Source organism: Platalea leucorodia, assembly GCF_965183815.1.
Source record: "Platalea leucorodia genome assembly, chromosome: 17".
NCBI lineage: Eukaryota > Metazoa > Chordata > Aves > Pelecaniformes > Threskiornithidae > Platalea > Platalea leucorodia.
In genome coordinates this window covers 8,866,657-8,881,549 of record NC_138839.1, presented here as the reverse complement: position 1 = coordinate 8,881,549, position 14,893 = coordinate 8,866,657, and the positions used below count along the sequence as shown (strand labels likewise).

The following is a 14,893-nucleotide window of genomic DNA, read 5'->3' as shown; positions in this document are numbered from 1 at the left end:
TCCCCTTCCTCCAAGCATTGAGATTTCCCTGGTTCACTGTGCAAACTGTGATTCCTCTTCACCCCACGTCCTGCTGAGTATGCGGAGACCTCTTCCATCCCCGCTCATGTGCATTCAGACCCCCTCTTCCCCACGGCTCACGCTCTGATCCTTTCTGCTTCCCTCTTGGCCTACACAGATCCCCTTGACACCCCTGATCTGATTCCTTGTACCCGCCCCGAGCATCCTCATAGACCCTCCATCGCTCTTGGCAAGCACTCAAGATCTACCCTCTTTCCTCCTCCTGGACACGGAGGGGCCGGAGCGTGGCCAGAGCAGGGCAGCGAGGCTGGGGCAGGGGCTGGAGCACAAGGCTGGGGAGGAGCGGCTGGGGGAGCTGGGGGGGCTCAGCCTGGAGAAGAGGAGGCTGAGGGGAGCCCTCATCGCTCTCTGCAACGGCCTGAAAGGGGGCTGGAGCCGGGGGGGTCGGTCTCTGCTCCCAAGGAACAAGCGACGGGACGAGAGGGAACGGCCTCAAGCTGCGCCAGGGCAGGGTTGGGTTGGGTATTGGGAAAAACTTCTTCCCCCAAAGGGCTGTCAGGGCCTGGCCCAGGCTGCCCAGGGCAGGGGCTGAGTCCCCATCCCTGGGGGGATTTAAAAGAAGGGCAGACGTGGTGCTTGGGGACATGGGTTAGTGGTGGGCTTGGCAGTGCTGGGTTAACGGTTGGACTCAATGATCTGAAGGGTCTTTTCCAACCTAAACAATTCTATGATTCTATGTTCAGATCCCCTCCTTCCTGCTCCACGCATGCTCCTGTCCCCTTTCCCTCGTCCCCTCCGTCTCCCTTCATGTGCACAGACCGAGGGGGATGGAGAAAAGCGGGCACATGGCAGGGAGCGGTCGGGATCAGAGAGCACGGAAGGGAACTTTTCCGAGTTTTATTTACAAAGCTTGTACTTTTTGACTGGCCAAGGAATTAGGGTTCAGGGGAAGATATGCTTCACCCCACCCCTCTTCCACTTCACTGAGTTTATCTACAAATTCCAGCCTCCGGGTGGATCTGGGATGACACACAGACACATTTACAGTTGGGTAAGTTGGAAGAAAAAAAAAAAAGCTGTTGAATAATTTAGTTGAAATATATCACAGAAATCACCAGGTCCGTCCATTTGGCAATTCTCCCCCTGCACTCCTTGTCATCCCACAGCAACAGGAGCCCAAAACCTTGCAGTCCAGCTGATATTTTACAAACGTCTTTCCCCGTTTAGAAGTTCTCAGAGCTGATGCTCTGACTCTCCTCCTGCAGCTGGGAGGCTGTGGTGTCTCCAGGCGAAGCTACGTTTAAGTACCCGATCTCAGAAGGCTGAGAGGGGGATAAGCAAAAGGATGAGTCTTGGCTTTCAGCTTCTCCTTCAGGCTTCGTGTCTTGCGCAGCCTTCAGGGTGCTGAGAGAGTCTGGCGGTTCTCGTGATGGGAAGCTGAAAAGAAAATTTCCTCTCTTAAGTCATTCTGCAAACTACCTGACCCTCTGCCACCGGCACAACGCTCCTCCCAACGTCTCCGCGAGGCAGTGCAGGGCTACGGTCAATGCCTGTCACTTGGACGAAGGCTCCCATAGTCTTCCTCCAGTCAAGCAGCTGACAGCCCCCACCGACCCCAGAACCTGCTCTGACTTGCGACGGACTGCCCGTCACCCTCCACAGCACCCGAAGGCTGTAAGCAAGCCCGCCGCGCTGGGTCTCCAGCGAGCGGAGAGCAGAGTCGCAGGGTCTCTCCGCTTCCCCCTCGCCCGTTTTGGCAGGGATCGCGGTGGCGATCGCGGTGGAGAAACAGCTCCAGCCCCCTCCTGCCCCATCGCCTGGGACGCGGGGGCACAGCTCCGCAGCAGCGGTCCCCTGAGCCTCATCGCCTCTTGTGCAAAGACACTCCTCCAAAAGCACTGCGCACCGAGCTGATTTCTAAATCCCACAGTGTTCCCCAACATATTTTGAAAATTTTACTTCTCCATCCCGCTAGTTTCATAGACTCTTTTTAATACCATTTTCCCTACAATTTGACACAAAACAAACAAAAAAAAGACCCTTGGAGGTGAAAGCACGGGGTGGAGCAGCCAAAACGCTGCCCTTCTCCCTCACTACATGCAGAGAGGCATTCCCCGCCTCCTCCTTTTACCCCACGGTACCTGGCACGGGGAGATGGCAACACCTTACTCTGTGGTTGGCGTTCGGAGAAGTTAACGCTCTTCGAGTCCTGGAAGGAGGAACAGAGACTTTCAAAGGAGGAGGTGCAGGTCAGACCCTGAATTTCAACATTCAGTTTTGGTCTGCCAAGTGCCCCCAGCTCCACGGACAGTTCTCCCCAAGACCTCCAGCCGCACAGAGGTACTAATCATAGATTTGTCCTTTGGGTCTGAATTTAAACTAAAAAAAAAAAAACAAAACCCTACCTAGCACAGGTGAAACGAAGAGAAAGAAATAAAACACCATGGGACACAAACCCAGCACTTTCATCCTTAACAGCTCATTTCCAACCAAACCGGGTTCCCTCCAAATTTCAACCTGTACCAATAAACTTCCAAATCCACCTGTGTTTTATTTGAAGAGTTGTGGAAACGCAATCTTGCACTTCCCTGGATTTTTCTCCCTTTCTCCCCCCAAAGTTCTTCATTAACTTGGTCAATCTGAACCCGAGTTTTTAGGAAAGGCATGTCGTCATTCAGTTCAATGCGGTCGATGTTATCGGTCAGCTTGGTCTGAGGTTTTTTGGCTTACAGGAGTAACATTCCCAACCACGCTGCTCTGGGTTATTTACCCTAATTTTAGAGCTAACTTTAAAACTAAGGTCTTTTAACAACTCTAAATGTGCAAAAGAGCCAAAGTGAGATTTCTGTCCTTGGGAAAAAGGATCTCATCGCACAGCAGCTCGGGGATGGAGCGGTACGGCAAGCGTATAGAGCTTGCAGCTCCCCGCAAAGTCCCTCCTCGCCGACAAAGCTGCTGCAGCCTGCCGTGCGTTTGGTGCCCCTTTCCGTCCCCGCCGAAGGATCGACTCGGCTCTTCTCCGGCACCCTCAGCTGCAGCTACAAACACCAGCCCTCACTCGCAGGAGACATCAGCTCCTACAACCTGTGTGCTGAGACCGAGTCTCACCTCCGTGTTGGGAGCGTGGATGCTCCTCGGAGCACGCTGCGGGGTGGGCACGTGGCCGGAGAGCTGGAGTTTGCTCTCGTGCAGCCGCACGTTCTCCTCGTCCGGGATCTTCACTCTGAGCACGTCACACATACAAGGCACAAGTTATTTTCCTTCCGGCCATGCTACGGTTTCAAAGGGGCATTTTCTTTTTCAACCTCGGACCCTTTGGCCTCCGCAGCCTTCAGCTGTATGCCGAGGGCTTTGCTGGGGAAAGGGGCTCATTACATCCCACAGCAATTAAAAGCCGCAGCGCTAGTGACTGGGGTGCAGTTCAGGCTTTCCTCTGGATTTCTTAAGAGAAATAGGCATAAAACCGGAGAAGTGCTGGGAAGAGGCAGGCTCCCGGCGACATGGGCATCATTAAGTGCCTACCTGCTCTGCAGGGTGGCAATCGTAGAGCGGTTGCTCCAAGGGGTCTCCTCTTGGTCAGTTATTTTCTGGAGGAGCCGTCTTCTTTCCTGGAGTAATTTCTCATTCTCAGCAGCGATCTGGGCAATCAGCACCTTCCCCTGAGCAGAAGGAAATAACCAGCGGTTACGCTTCGCTCTTCTCTGTCCTCTGTAAAGCTTAGAGCACTTCACCAAAGGGGTCACCACCAAGCGTGGTCACTCCTAGAAGCGATATGCTGTTTGATGTAACGTACCCCAAAAAGCGGCTTTTGAGTGACTTCCCAGCAGTAATACTTCTGAGGCAAAAGAAGATGGAGCTCGGGGAGTTTCTGAATGGGATTTGAGGACACGGGTTCCCCCCAAGGACAAACTTGAGCCAGGAATTTCCTTTTGGCTTTTTGTTGCTACAAGGACGGGCTGGAGCCCTTGGCACTGCCCGCTGTTTCCCAGGGCAGCGCCAGTCCTGCGCACGGAGCAGGAGCAGCCCATCAGGCAGAGCTCCCCGTGCTCCAACCGCCTGGCTGTTTAACGCTGCAATCCCATTGCCTGCAAACCAGCTCTTCCTAAACCTCTTTTCCTTTTTTTTTTCCTAAACTGCATTTCTTTTTGGAAGAAGGGATGCTCCCGCAGCCACGCTGCAGCCTGCTCCCCTGCCTTCCCTCGCGGGAGAAGCCCTTGATGTCTTCTCTCACCTTTTCCACTTGGAGCTTTGACTCGCTGAGCTCGTTTTCAAGCTGCTTAATTCTGCTGTCCCTTTGTTTCACCTCGTGGATAAAGGTCTCTTTGGCTCGGCGGATCTTGTCTTTGTGGCGGAGCTGCATTTCATTATATTTCCTGAGGAGGCAGAGACACAAACATCAAGCTGTGAAACGCTTTTGCGTTCTGGGTCAAGAGCAAGGCAGGAGATGTCCTGTATTTATTCAGGCTCTTCAAAGCCTGAACTGGGAGCCTCAGCCATCTACCCAGCTCCTTTTGGGTTTTTTTTTTTTGTTGCAAAGGTTATATTGTTAAGTGTCAACCAAATGGAAATTGCTTGAGGGAAAGGGACCCAAAGCATTCCCAAAACTGATTCCCAGTTTTACAAATCCTTGTGCTCACCCCTCTCAGCTCTTCATAGCAAACAGGGTTATAAAGTCACCAAAACTGGAAGTAACAGGGAAAGGGTAAATGGGAGCAAGCTGTTTATTTGGGTGGGGATGCGGGTGGTTAAGGGAAGTACTTGTGTATGGGGGAAAAAGGCAGACAAAGAAAAATCCTAAACAGCGAGGGTCAGGCAAACAGGTTGCAGAAAGAGCTACTTCAGAGGGCACTTCTTAGAGCTGCAACACTGGGGCTAAATACTTGTGTCTACCGAGACTTGTGATCCGTGCTCTTCCCCTCAAACTTGTCCCGTTTAGGCAGTGCTCTTGTTTGTTTTCATCCAGTTGGGATAGAAGGGAAAATTATGTCAAAAAAAGAGAAAGCTCTACCATGTAAGGGACGTTTGCCCACGTTTGCTCAAAACTCGTGACAAAAAAGCTACTGGGCTTCAAACGAGACCAAAAGGACTCTGGGGAGAAATGAGCGGGTCCACGGCGCATCTCTGCCAACGCCAGACCCTGAACAGCAGCACCCACAGCCCTGCCTAGGCACCCACTCGTTTTCTGCACCGCCTTCAGCTGCCGGGGAGAACACGACAGCAGGCACGCGATGCATAACGTAACCGCACGCCGGGGCGTCAGGTTAAGGCAGATCTCTCCATGCTAAATGCCTTGAACAGGAGAGACAAGAAAGGCTCCAGAACAGTCAAATCCAGCGTCACTGCCAGGTACGTAAACAGCAATTTCTGGGTAGGTTTTTTCATGCCTACATATCCCCTGCTGCTCCCATCATTACCTGACATACAGGTCCTTCTGGTTCAGGAGACGGACTCCTTCCTCGTAAAGGGCTTTGTTTTCCTCCTTCAGCAGTGAAAGTTGCTCTGCAAGCTTCTGGTTCTCCTTCTGACACTGGAGGTGCTGGAAAACATCTATTTTTTATTTGTGTGTGTGTGTGTCCTCAGCTGTAGGGGCCCTTCTGCCTCCTTTCAGTCTGGTCTCCAAAGCTTCTCTGTCATAAATCCTAGTGGTTCCCACTACAGATAACATCCATCCATTCTGCCCCCCAAAGCCACTGCCTCCTCCCCTTAAAGAAGGGGGAGTGTGGATTTCTGTGCTGCAGGGGGGGCCGTAGGCTTCAACACGGCAGAGAGAGGTAACGCATCCTCCCAGACAGCGGACTCTGCCGAAATTTTCCTGCAAAAAGCTCCACGCTCTGCAAGAAAAGGGGAAGAAGCCATCAAGTTCTCCTTCTGTGCCCTCAGAGCTGCATCCCCAGGAAGCCTACACAAGATGGGATGGTGTTTTTCCTCCAGCTCCTGTTTAAATCAGTGGGATCTACAAGGGCTCAGCACCTGGCTGGATCTGACCCTATTTCAGCAGTTCCCAGGTACAGATTTCACACTGGGATGGCCCCATCTCCCCCAAGAGCTCGGCGGTCTGCTTTGGAGTCAGCCACCAGCACGGCATCCCCTTGGGTGCTGAGGACCCATCCGTGCCGCAGCTCACCTCGCTGGAGTCAGTTTTCCTCTCATCTTCTAGGACGTGCAGAGCCTTGGCCTGCAGCTCCACGTGCATCTTGGCCAGCGACGCCTCCGTCTCCCGTGACTGCAGCCGCAGCTCCTCCACCTGCTGCTCCAGGAGCTTCCTAAAAGCACGGTGGGGTGACGGTGAGACACCGACGTGGAGGCCAGCCCCTGATGTGCCACCGTGAAGTCAAGGCTGGCTGTGATCTAAAAACATCATCACCCTGCTCTGCACCTGCCCCGGCAACGCTGGGGGTAGAAAGAAATCAGTGCATCCTGGTCGTCCCCATGTCCCAGTGGCACGTGAAAGGGGGCATGATGTATCTGCAGTCATCAATCCCAGCTGCACAAGAAAGGGGACTGCTGGCATCTAGAGGGTAAACCAAATCGCTGGGCTGGCAGGAGGGGCCACGCGCCTTCTGAGGCAGCTGAAGTCTCCAAAAATCTTTTAAATCTCATAAAGAGGGGATCCTGCGGAGTTCTGCCAGGGGCACTGGCAGATCAAAAGGAGAAATAGGAAGCGAAACCGGTGGTACAGTGACTGTGAGCCCACCGAGGGCCAGGCAGGGAGCGGCAGGAGATCGCTGGCAGGCTGGCACAGCAGCGTTTGCTGGCACACGCCTGCCCTCCGCACGCAGAACGGCTCTTACCCAGCTCTGGGTACCTTTTCAGCTGCTCCTCGTGAAGTTCTTGCTGCACACGAGCTTCATTTTCTCGGGCCTCCTTCAGTTCCTCCTCCAGGAGTTTCTTGTCTGAAACACGGGCCTCTGCCAGCAGGAGTTGGTGTTGGGAATCTTTTAGCTTTTGCTGGAGTTTTGACATCTTGGATTAAAATTGGACACGGATTAAACTTTCTGAATTTATAGGCCAGTATCTAAGGGATTCAGATCCCTTTGATCCCACAGTATGCGAGTCACGGGAATGAAAGATTTGCTTGCTTCTACTCAAAAGTACTTCTGCATGTCTTTGTGTCAAAGTCCATTAAAAGTAAAGCCTTTCCAAAGGCTACCAGATTTTGGATCAGATACTATGTCATTAGCAACAATCCTTTTTGCACCTAATTTGATCTTGCACTTCAAAACCAAATCCAACGATTAGAGCAGGAACACGGCAGAATCGATGCCACGGAAAACACAAGCTTTTGCAATTTACCCGACAGCAAACAGCAGCAAAGCTCCTTGGCAAGAACGGGAGCTGGGCTCCCTGCGCCTGCCAGCCCTACCACCAGTATTCTCGGAGATATTGAGCTTTAGAGACGGGAGCTGAGCCATCAGATTTGGCTCCTATTGCCTTGATTATGCTCCGACTAACAACAGACATTTTTCCTAAAATATTCAGCCAAGTGCTCTCAGAACGGACTAGCAAAATGGACTTCAGGGAACTGATTCATGAGGTGCTAGTTCTTCTTTCTGCTGAACTACAGCTGCACGAAACTGCTACAAACATACCGCCTGTTAACTTCGCTCACGCTGACTAGTTACCTTTTTTTGTGCTTCGCATACTTTGGATTTCTCCTGTGCAAGTTTCTCTTGCAGACTGCTCTGCAGTTTATCAGCCTGGGAGCACTTCAAGAGCTCTTGTTCGAGTTCTTTGACCTTCTGCTGGCTTTTTTCCCACTGTGCTGAGAGAGAGGAGCATGTTTCAGTTGTGTCCGAGAGTTTTGCCCGGGCTTGCTTCAGCTCAGCTTTGACCTGAGTTTCAAAAGAAGAAGAAATCAAGTTTGCACTTCAACATATATCATCTGAAATGGCTTGATTAGGAAAGGGGCAACAGGATTACCAGAGAGTGAACAAGAATAAAAAAGAAATACAGGGAGCAAGTACAGCACACCCAAAGTTTTATCTGGAGGCAGTGCAATTTCCATAGAGCTGAGACAGAGCGTGCTTGAGAGCCCCGGGTCCTGTGCGGTCAAATGTAAATCAGGTCCAGTCTGTTGAAACCAGCACCTCAGACCCCTCATAGCTTGTAAAATGACGTGATGCTGTCTTCAAACAGTTCTCCCTGCTCTGTTCCTACCTTGGTGCATTCCTGTTGGAGCAAGAGGTTTTGCTTTTGTAAGTCGACGTTCTTCTCCCTTTCGTATCTCAGCTCCCTCTCGGCCGAGCTGCACAGGTTCTGAACGCGACGCAGGTCCTGCCGCAATTGCCGCATTTTTTCCTCCTGCTGCTGGAATCTCTCGTCAGACAGACTCTGCAGAAACAGTAAAACAACAAAGGTTACATGGAAGTTAACTTCAAGGAAAGATGACGACTGGTAATTAAGAAAGGTAGAAGTATGCCAGTAGGATTTAAGGGCATTTAAGAAGGAAGATGGGTAAAGCCGGGCAAGCGTTTCTTCTGCCCCCACGCTACGTGCTGCTCCCTGCCCTGTCCATCCCCTCGGAGAAGCTCGCACAACTCTTGAGGCCGAGAGAGAAGATGCAATAACCTGGATGAGGGAACAAATCCCTGTTAAAACTAACCTGTCGAACAGAAGCAACACCACCCAGGTTACTCTTAACTCTCGTGCCAGAGTCTCACTAAGGCAACCACGCAGGAGCGGCACATCCAGCCGCAGCTCCCCGAGGCAGCAGGACCAGAGCGAGTCCGGGCAGCGGTACGGGAACAGACACGCTGGCACGGTGCAACAGCAGCCTGGACACCGTGAGGTGGTCGCTGACGGTCTGTGATGGCTTTCAGAAGATAACGGAGCTCTTTGGTTCACCCATCTTCTTGCAAGTGCCTTGTACACAGCCTAGAAGTTCTTCCCGTGTTTGGTGTACCATAACCCTGCTTCCCAGCATCACTTTCAGCCATCTGTCGATCTGCATTCCCGCTTTGTGTCTTCACCCTCTGGTCTTGGGACCAGATGAAATCCACTGAAGATCGAGCTTCCCCTCTCAGATAAATCCCCAAGCTGGGAAGTCTTGCCCCGGCACTGTGGGATCTGGCAATGTCATTTGCCCTTGAGATCACTTAGGTTTTCTGGGTTTTTTCCCCACCTGCTTCTATCGGGATCCTTTTCAGCATCCCCTCTACACCTTGTATCTTGCTTCGGTCTGCTCTGGCTGTACAGATGTGCTGCTGCTTGGTATCAGCACGACTCTGATATCAGCCACTCTGGTATCAGCCACCCTGTCCTCTCTTCTCTCCCAAACGCTTGCATATAATCCTTAGGCCTTCTCAGACTCCCCATCCTGGGTACCTTCATCATTTCTTCCCCTCTTGGCAGCCTAGCTCCTCTTCCCCTTCTTTTTTTATATCGCACGGTAAGAAAGGTGAACAAATTGCATTTAAAACACAGCTAAACGTAGAGACAAATAGGGGTCTTGCCTATTGGAGAGCAGTACCTGAGGCACGGGCACAGGGCCGCAGCAAAACCCAGCTGCTCGTGAGGATGAGTTCAAGGACGGGAGTGCGAGAGCAGAAAATGCCAAGGAGGAGCAGGGAAGAGGAAGGGCTTCTACCTACAGCAAGAGCAAGACCGTTCTGGGAATAGCAAGCCAGCTCTATTGCTCACGCTCCAAAAAGCAGCTGAGGAAGAGCTCCAAGAGGTTTAAAACATCATCTAAGGACTGTATAACTTTTCTTTCTTTCATGTGTACTAAGGGGACCATTCAGTTTGTCCAAGTTCCCACCACGTCCAAAAACATAATGGAAGGAAATGATGACATTCCTATTTCCAAACATTTTCCCCAAGCAAATCAGTCAGCCTCTCATCTCCCCCAGCATGCTAACACTACAACGCTGCAAGGACCGGCTTCTGGTACACTTTAATTAGGTTTTGCCACTAAATTAGTGAACAAAAGTAGGGTGCAGATGGCAAAGCTGCCCATACCTGTTTAAAGCTCCCATCTAAACTGCCTGCAGAGCTCTGCGACACGAGAAACCTGTTCTCTCTATGCGCCATGCCTCGATGCATCCTCCAAGCCTCTTCAAGCGTGCTGTCGCCCTGCTCCCGCGCGGTCAGGATATCTTGTTTTAGCTGGGCAACTTCTTCCAGTAACAACCGTTTTTCTTCATTGCTCTCTTTCAGCTGCTTTTCTAGCTCCTCCCTCTTCTTGTTGCTTTCTAGCAATTCAGAACTTGAAGGAGAAATAGTAAAGGAGAGAGATAACTATACATATCCAAGGGAAACCACCCCCGGAAGCAGAAAAACTTGGGATACCAGAGTCCAGTGAAATGCTCAAGTGTCTCGGGAGGCTCCAAAGGGGATTTAATCCTGGGTCTAGCAGTTCTGGGCAAGGGTCAGTCTCCCCTGGACACCGGCCCGCAAAAAAACGTGTGTCCAAAGGGTCAGCTCTCAGTTCGTGAGCAGGTGAACTGCTGGCTAAGGAAACGCTCGCAGGGGGCCACGCGAGCTGCTCTGCGCCCACAGGCGGCACAGAAGCACGCACACCACGCCTCGCTGGATGGAAGTGCAGGCTCAGGTCTCCCGATCAAGCTGTCTCACTTATCTCAATCCAAACTTTACGTCCCTGTAAGCTAACCCACCTCTTTCGGTTTTACTTTATCTCAGTACCTAGTTATCCAGGTAACTGAGCTGACTGTAACTACACCGGATTTAATCCGAGCTTTTGCTTACTAATGAAAGCCTGAGCATGGATGCTCCAACTCCAAATTTGAATTGCTCTGCGGAAAAGGGGAGTCGGGACACCTCTAAGAGCTTTATTTACAGTCCCAACGCCTGCCGACACCCGCCCTGCAAGGACAACCAAAATCCACAGCAGGGTGTGTATCATCGGCTGCTGGCAGCAGTGAGCCCCAAGGAGCCCCAGCCCACGATGGCAGCTTTTGGGGACCACGTTGGTCCAAATACCACCTCGCTCCAAGAGAAGCAGCCTCCTCCCTAAGGACAGCTCTCATTTATGCCGTTCAGAATCTGCAATAGCTGCAGAAAAAAAGAGTTTACTCCTGACTGACCATGGTGTCACTAAGGGAAATGCTTATTCACCAAAATCTCTACAGAGAGACGATTACCTGATAAAGGAGACACAAAGCTGCTGTGCCCATTTTTGCCAGAAGCAGCACTATGGGGATTTTTAAAAGACTAAAAAATTAGTCAGCAAAGGTAAGGAGCAGAAAGTATCACAGGCCTTGTTAAGGTTTACCAGAGCAGTTCTTGTTCATCCCTCAAGTTTTTGATCTGTTCTTCCAAAAATACTACTTTAGCCATCTGTTCTTCATACATCCTTTCGTCTGTACATAGATCTTCATCCTTCTGCTCGAGTTTGTTAATCTGTTCGCTTTCCTGTAGGAGTTCAGAGACCTGTAAGGTCAGAAAACACCACGACTTTGATTTTCTTTGGTCTCGTGGAAACCTTCTGAGCAGTATAAGGCAATCTGGGGACTTCATCAAGGCATGGCGTGTGATTCTGTAGCTAAATTATTGGAGTTCTTCACCCTCGAAGACACACGTGCAAGTCCTTTTTTCTCCATGGGAAGTAGCTGTGTGTAAACTATCATCAAATCACATTTCTTTCTTTGATTTCATCCTTCTGCTGCCCATCTATAGTTCTCAGGGCTTTATATCTTGTCCCATATTTCTTTACAAAACTAGCAATTCTTGGAAAAACGGGAAGAGCACGAGTTATGTATTTAGCTGTCTCACACAGAGCGCATCCTCCATCCAACTCACCCCAAACCAACTTTCTACGGATGGCTGCTCTCCACTTTCAACATCACCTAATGCCTTAACACCAGGCAACGGCAGACCCAAAACCTGAGACGTGAAGAGAAGATGCCAAGAAAATAAAAGGGGCAAGAAGGGGAGGCACGAGGAGTGCATGAGGACACAGGAACTCCCAGACTGGATCGGAACCGGAATCTGCCCAGTCTAATATCCCCTGCTAAGCAGTAGTGAAACCAAAGCCTTCAAAGAAAAATGCTATTAAGTCCACTAAATGCTAGCAATGACTTTGATTCCTAAAGCTTTTTAATCAATAGCTCTTCCTGAGTGTATGCTAGCACTAATATTTCAATTCCAGGTCGTCTTATCTACACCAAGATGAATTTATTTCTATTTGAGCGGTATACACTAACACTTTCTGCCTGCATCAGATACCAGAACAACGGGGATTTCTTTACATTTCTCACCTCCATATCTAACGAAGCATCATCTTTTTGTAGCTTCTCATGGGATACGTTAATGAGATCCGTGCTTGCTGATGTTCTTTGGAGACCTGGAAAGTTCTTACAACGGTTTGTAAACTCTGATTTTGAGTCAGGCAACCCCTGGTGAGGAAACAACAGGAGTGAGCGGATGTAATGCACCCCTAACTACAAGCTCAGAAAAAGCTTTCTCCTCTCAAATGTCCAAAAACCTCTTAAAAGCAAGAAGAGAGTTCCAAACAAACGCAAAGAGCTCTCTGCATAGCATCACTTCATAGCACATTATGAACAATCACAAGAACAAAAAAATATCCAATTTACTCGCCCGTTCTATGTGTTGGACGTCCTGACAAACACAACACTGAACAACCTCAAATCGTGAACCCGATGATTTCATGCCAAGCTAACTCCCAGCACTCAGTTGGTAAATGATTCGTCCCAATACAGCTACTCTAGCAAAAGGGAATGAACCCATTTGTGAAGTCAGGCATCCCACCAAACACATGCAAAGTTCTCTATTTTAAGGACCGTTACGGCCGTCCAGTCTAAAGCAGGTCGTTGGATTTCGTCTCATGATCCCTTTGATGGAAAAATAGTCCTCTCCTTAGGCAAAACCACCGGCCAACTGGTGGCTGAATTACAACCAAACTTACAGGGATGTATGATTTTGTTTAAAAGGTCCCTGGACCGCGAGTAGATGGAATTATCGGGATACAAAGGTTAAAGAGTGACTCTTCCCGTTTTCCCCATTATCCTCCAAATCAGACAATTCCTTTTCCTATGCGTATCCATAGACTGACCTAGTCCCTTCCTAAACCGCTCTTTGGCAAGGCTTGGTCTGCATCCCGAGCTTTTGCAATGTGAATTTGTTGCCTAACAGCACTACAAAAGTCCTGTCCTCTAGATGCCACTGTTCCTCCAGTAAGACTCTCGTGTATGTGCCGTTGCGCCAACAGTTCAGGACTTTCATTGGTTTTCACTTGCGTTCAAGGAAGCGATGGGGTTTAAGGCCTCTCAGAGTGCTAAAAATGGGGTTTGTAATAGATGTAAACCCCGCCTTTGCCAGTCCCCCTCAGGTCCCCCTTGTCTGCCTGATCCAGGCCACAGATCTGCAGCTCTCCTAAGTTTTTAGCCTAACTTTCAGCCCCTATCCTGCCTATGTCTGCACCAGCCCTTTTGCAGTTTTGCTGGCATCACACACTCTCTCCCCTCTGTGGCCCAACTGGAAGACGAGAGCACCAGCAACTCTCCCAGCAGAGATAAACCTGCCAGAAGTCTACCTAGCAGTTAAATCGCTTCAAGGAAAGTGTACCGAGGTCCTTAGGGCACGTAACAAAAGGCGGCGCCGGGATGCCAGCAAGCTGCTCCTGTAGACTTCTCTGACTCAGGTGTTCTGACTTCTTATCGTGCCGTATTCTGGCTAAGAAAGATACTATTAACATTAAAGGGGACCCATGTTAAACAGATTCAGAATTAGCCAGTTGATGGACCTCAGAAAAGCAATCGCTGCTAAGGGGTAACCGTGATGTTGCTCTGCAGGGAGGTCTTGGCTCAAATCTACAAGTACCCTGCCATGTTGTGACACGGAGAGATGAAGGCTCATGATCACGAGCCTTATGGACACAAATAACCCTGCAATAAATACCTAAGTCTGAAACCTTCCACTCTGTCCTCTAGAGAAGGGGGCTTTGGCTACAAACTTTGAATTACTGTTTTGTTATTACAGTCACTGAAAGGAAAAATAAATCCTGGAGTCAGAGACAGCTCCATTAAAGCAGATGGATTTAAAACCATCTACCAAAGAAGCTTTGAAACTGGCCGGACTAGAGAAATGCATCAAGAGAAGCCAAGCAACACACTTGGGGGGCAACTGGGGACGTTTTATGGAGACACAAAAGGCAGCTGCCTCCTGCAGGGAGTCCCGCTGTAGGAGCTATATGTACCTGGCTGCCCAATACCTTCTTCTCAACCTTCAGATCTTCTCGTAACAGTTCAAGCTCAGATGCAAGTTGCTTTCTCCGTTCTCTCCGCTCTCCCAGCTGACTTCCCAACTTTTCTATCGTTTCCTGACAGCTTTCCAGCATCTGGAACAAGCAAAATTAAAGAGTCACTTCTACAGCATCATTTATTCTAGCAAAGGAGAAACAAATTGCAGAAAACATGTCTTCCAGAAAACAAGGATAGGAAAAACAGTTCTCAAAAGTTGCCAGCAGGATTCCTGCACCTTATACCCAGGGCTGGCTGGGCATCTCTGAAGGCCTGGAGCCTCCACCTGACCCAAGACACCTTGGGAGGGTCCGCTCCCACATGTAATGAGCTCTGTCTGGCTTATACACCTGGCAGATCCACTTGTCTGGCTGGCAAGTACCAAACCGACAGCAAAGTCAGCCCAAAACCAGCTGGGAAACAGCCTTGTGCCCATACCTACGTGCCACGGAGGTTCCACTAAACCCTAAGCAAGAGTCAAGCACCTTTGCATGTGTAAACCCTTCGCTCTCACCGGGGAGTCAACAAGCTCCGCAGTGCTGAAGGCAAGACAATCTCATAAGAGAGATGAGCGATCAGGGAGGTAACATTGGCATGTTAGCTGCTTTCCTCCAAAGACATCCATCTGTCTTGCAGGAGCTGATGGTCTACAAGTT

General features: G+C 50.1%; 1 protein-coding gene across 1 annotated transcript in view; it reads right to left on the bottom strand.

The window, feature by feature from the left end:
* Positions 1-1,145: 1,145 nt before the first annotated feature.
* Positions 1,146-14,893, bottom strand: part of CCDC30 (coiled-coil domain containing 30) — a 37,718-nt gene continuing 23,970 nt past the window's right edge. Inside the window, exons 15-28 of the mRNA XM_082329225.1 lie at positions 14,195-14,335; positions 12,237-12,374; positions 11,252-11,409; positions 9,979-10,225; positions 8,179-8,352; positions 7,644-7,853; positions 6,827-6,984; positions 6,146-6,284; positions 5,436-5,557; positions 4,253-4,394; positions 3,544-3,680; positions 3,130-3,244; positions 2,163-2,230; positions 1,146-1,458 (exon numbers count right to left, since the gene is read on the bottom strand). Coding sequence (XP_082185351.1) covers positions 1,245-1,458; positions 2,163-2,230; positions 3,130-3,244; positions 3,544-3,680; positions 4,253-4,394; positions 5,436-5,557; positions 6,146-6,284; positions 6,827-6,984; positions 7,644-7,853; positions 8,179-8,352; positions 9,979-10,225; positions 11,252-11,409; positions 12,237-12,374; positions 14,195-14,335 — 2,163 coding nt within the window. The 3' untranslated portion in view covers positions 1,146-1,244. The remainder of the gene's footprint in view (positions 1,459-2,162; positions 2,231-3,129; positions 3,245-3,543; positions 3,681-4,252; positions 4,395-5,435; positions 5,558-6,145; positions 6,285-6,826; positions 6,985-7,643; positions 7,854-8,178; positions 8,353-9,978; positions 10,226-11,251; positions 11,410-12,236; positions 12,375-14,194; positions 14,336-14,893) is intronic.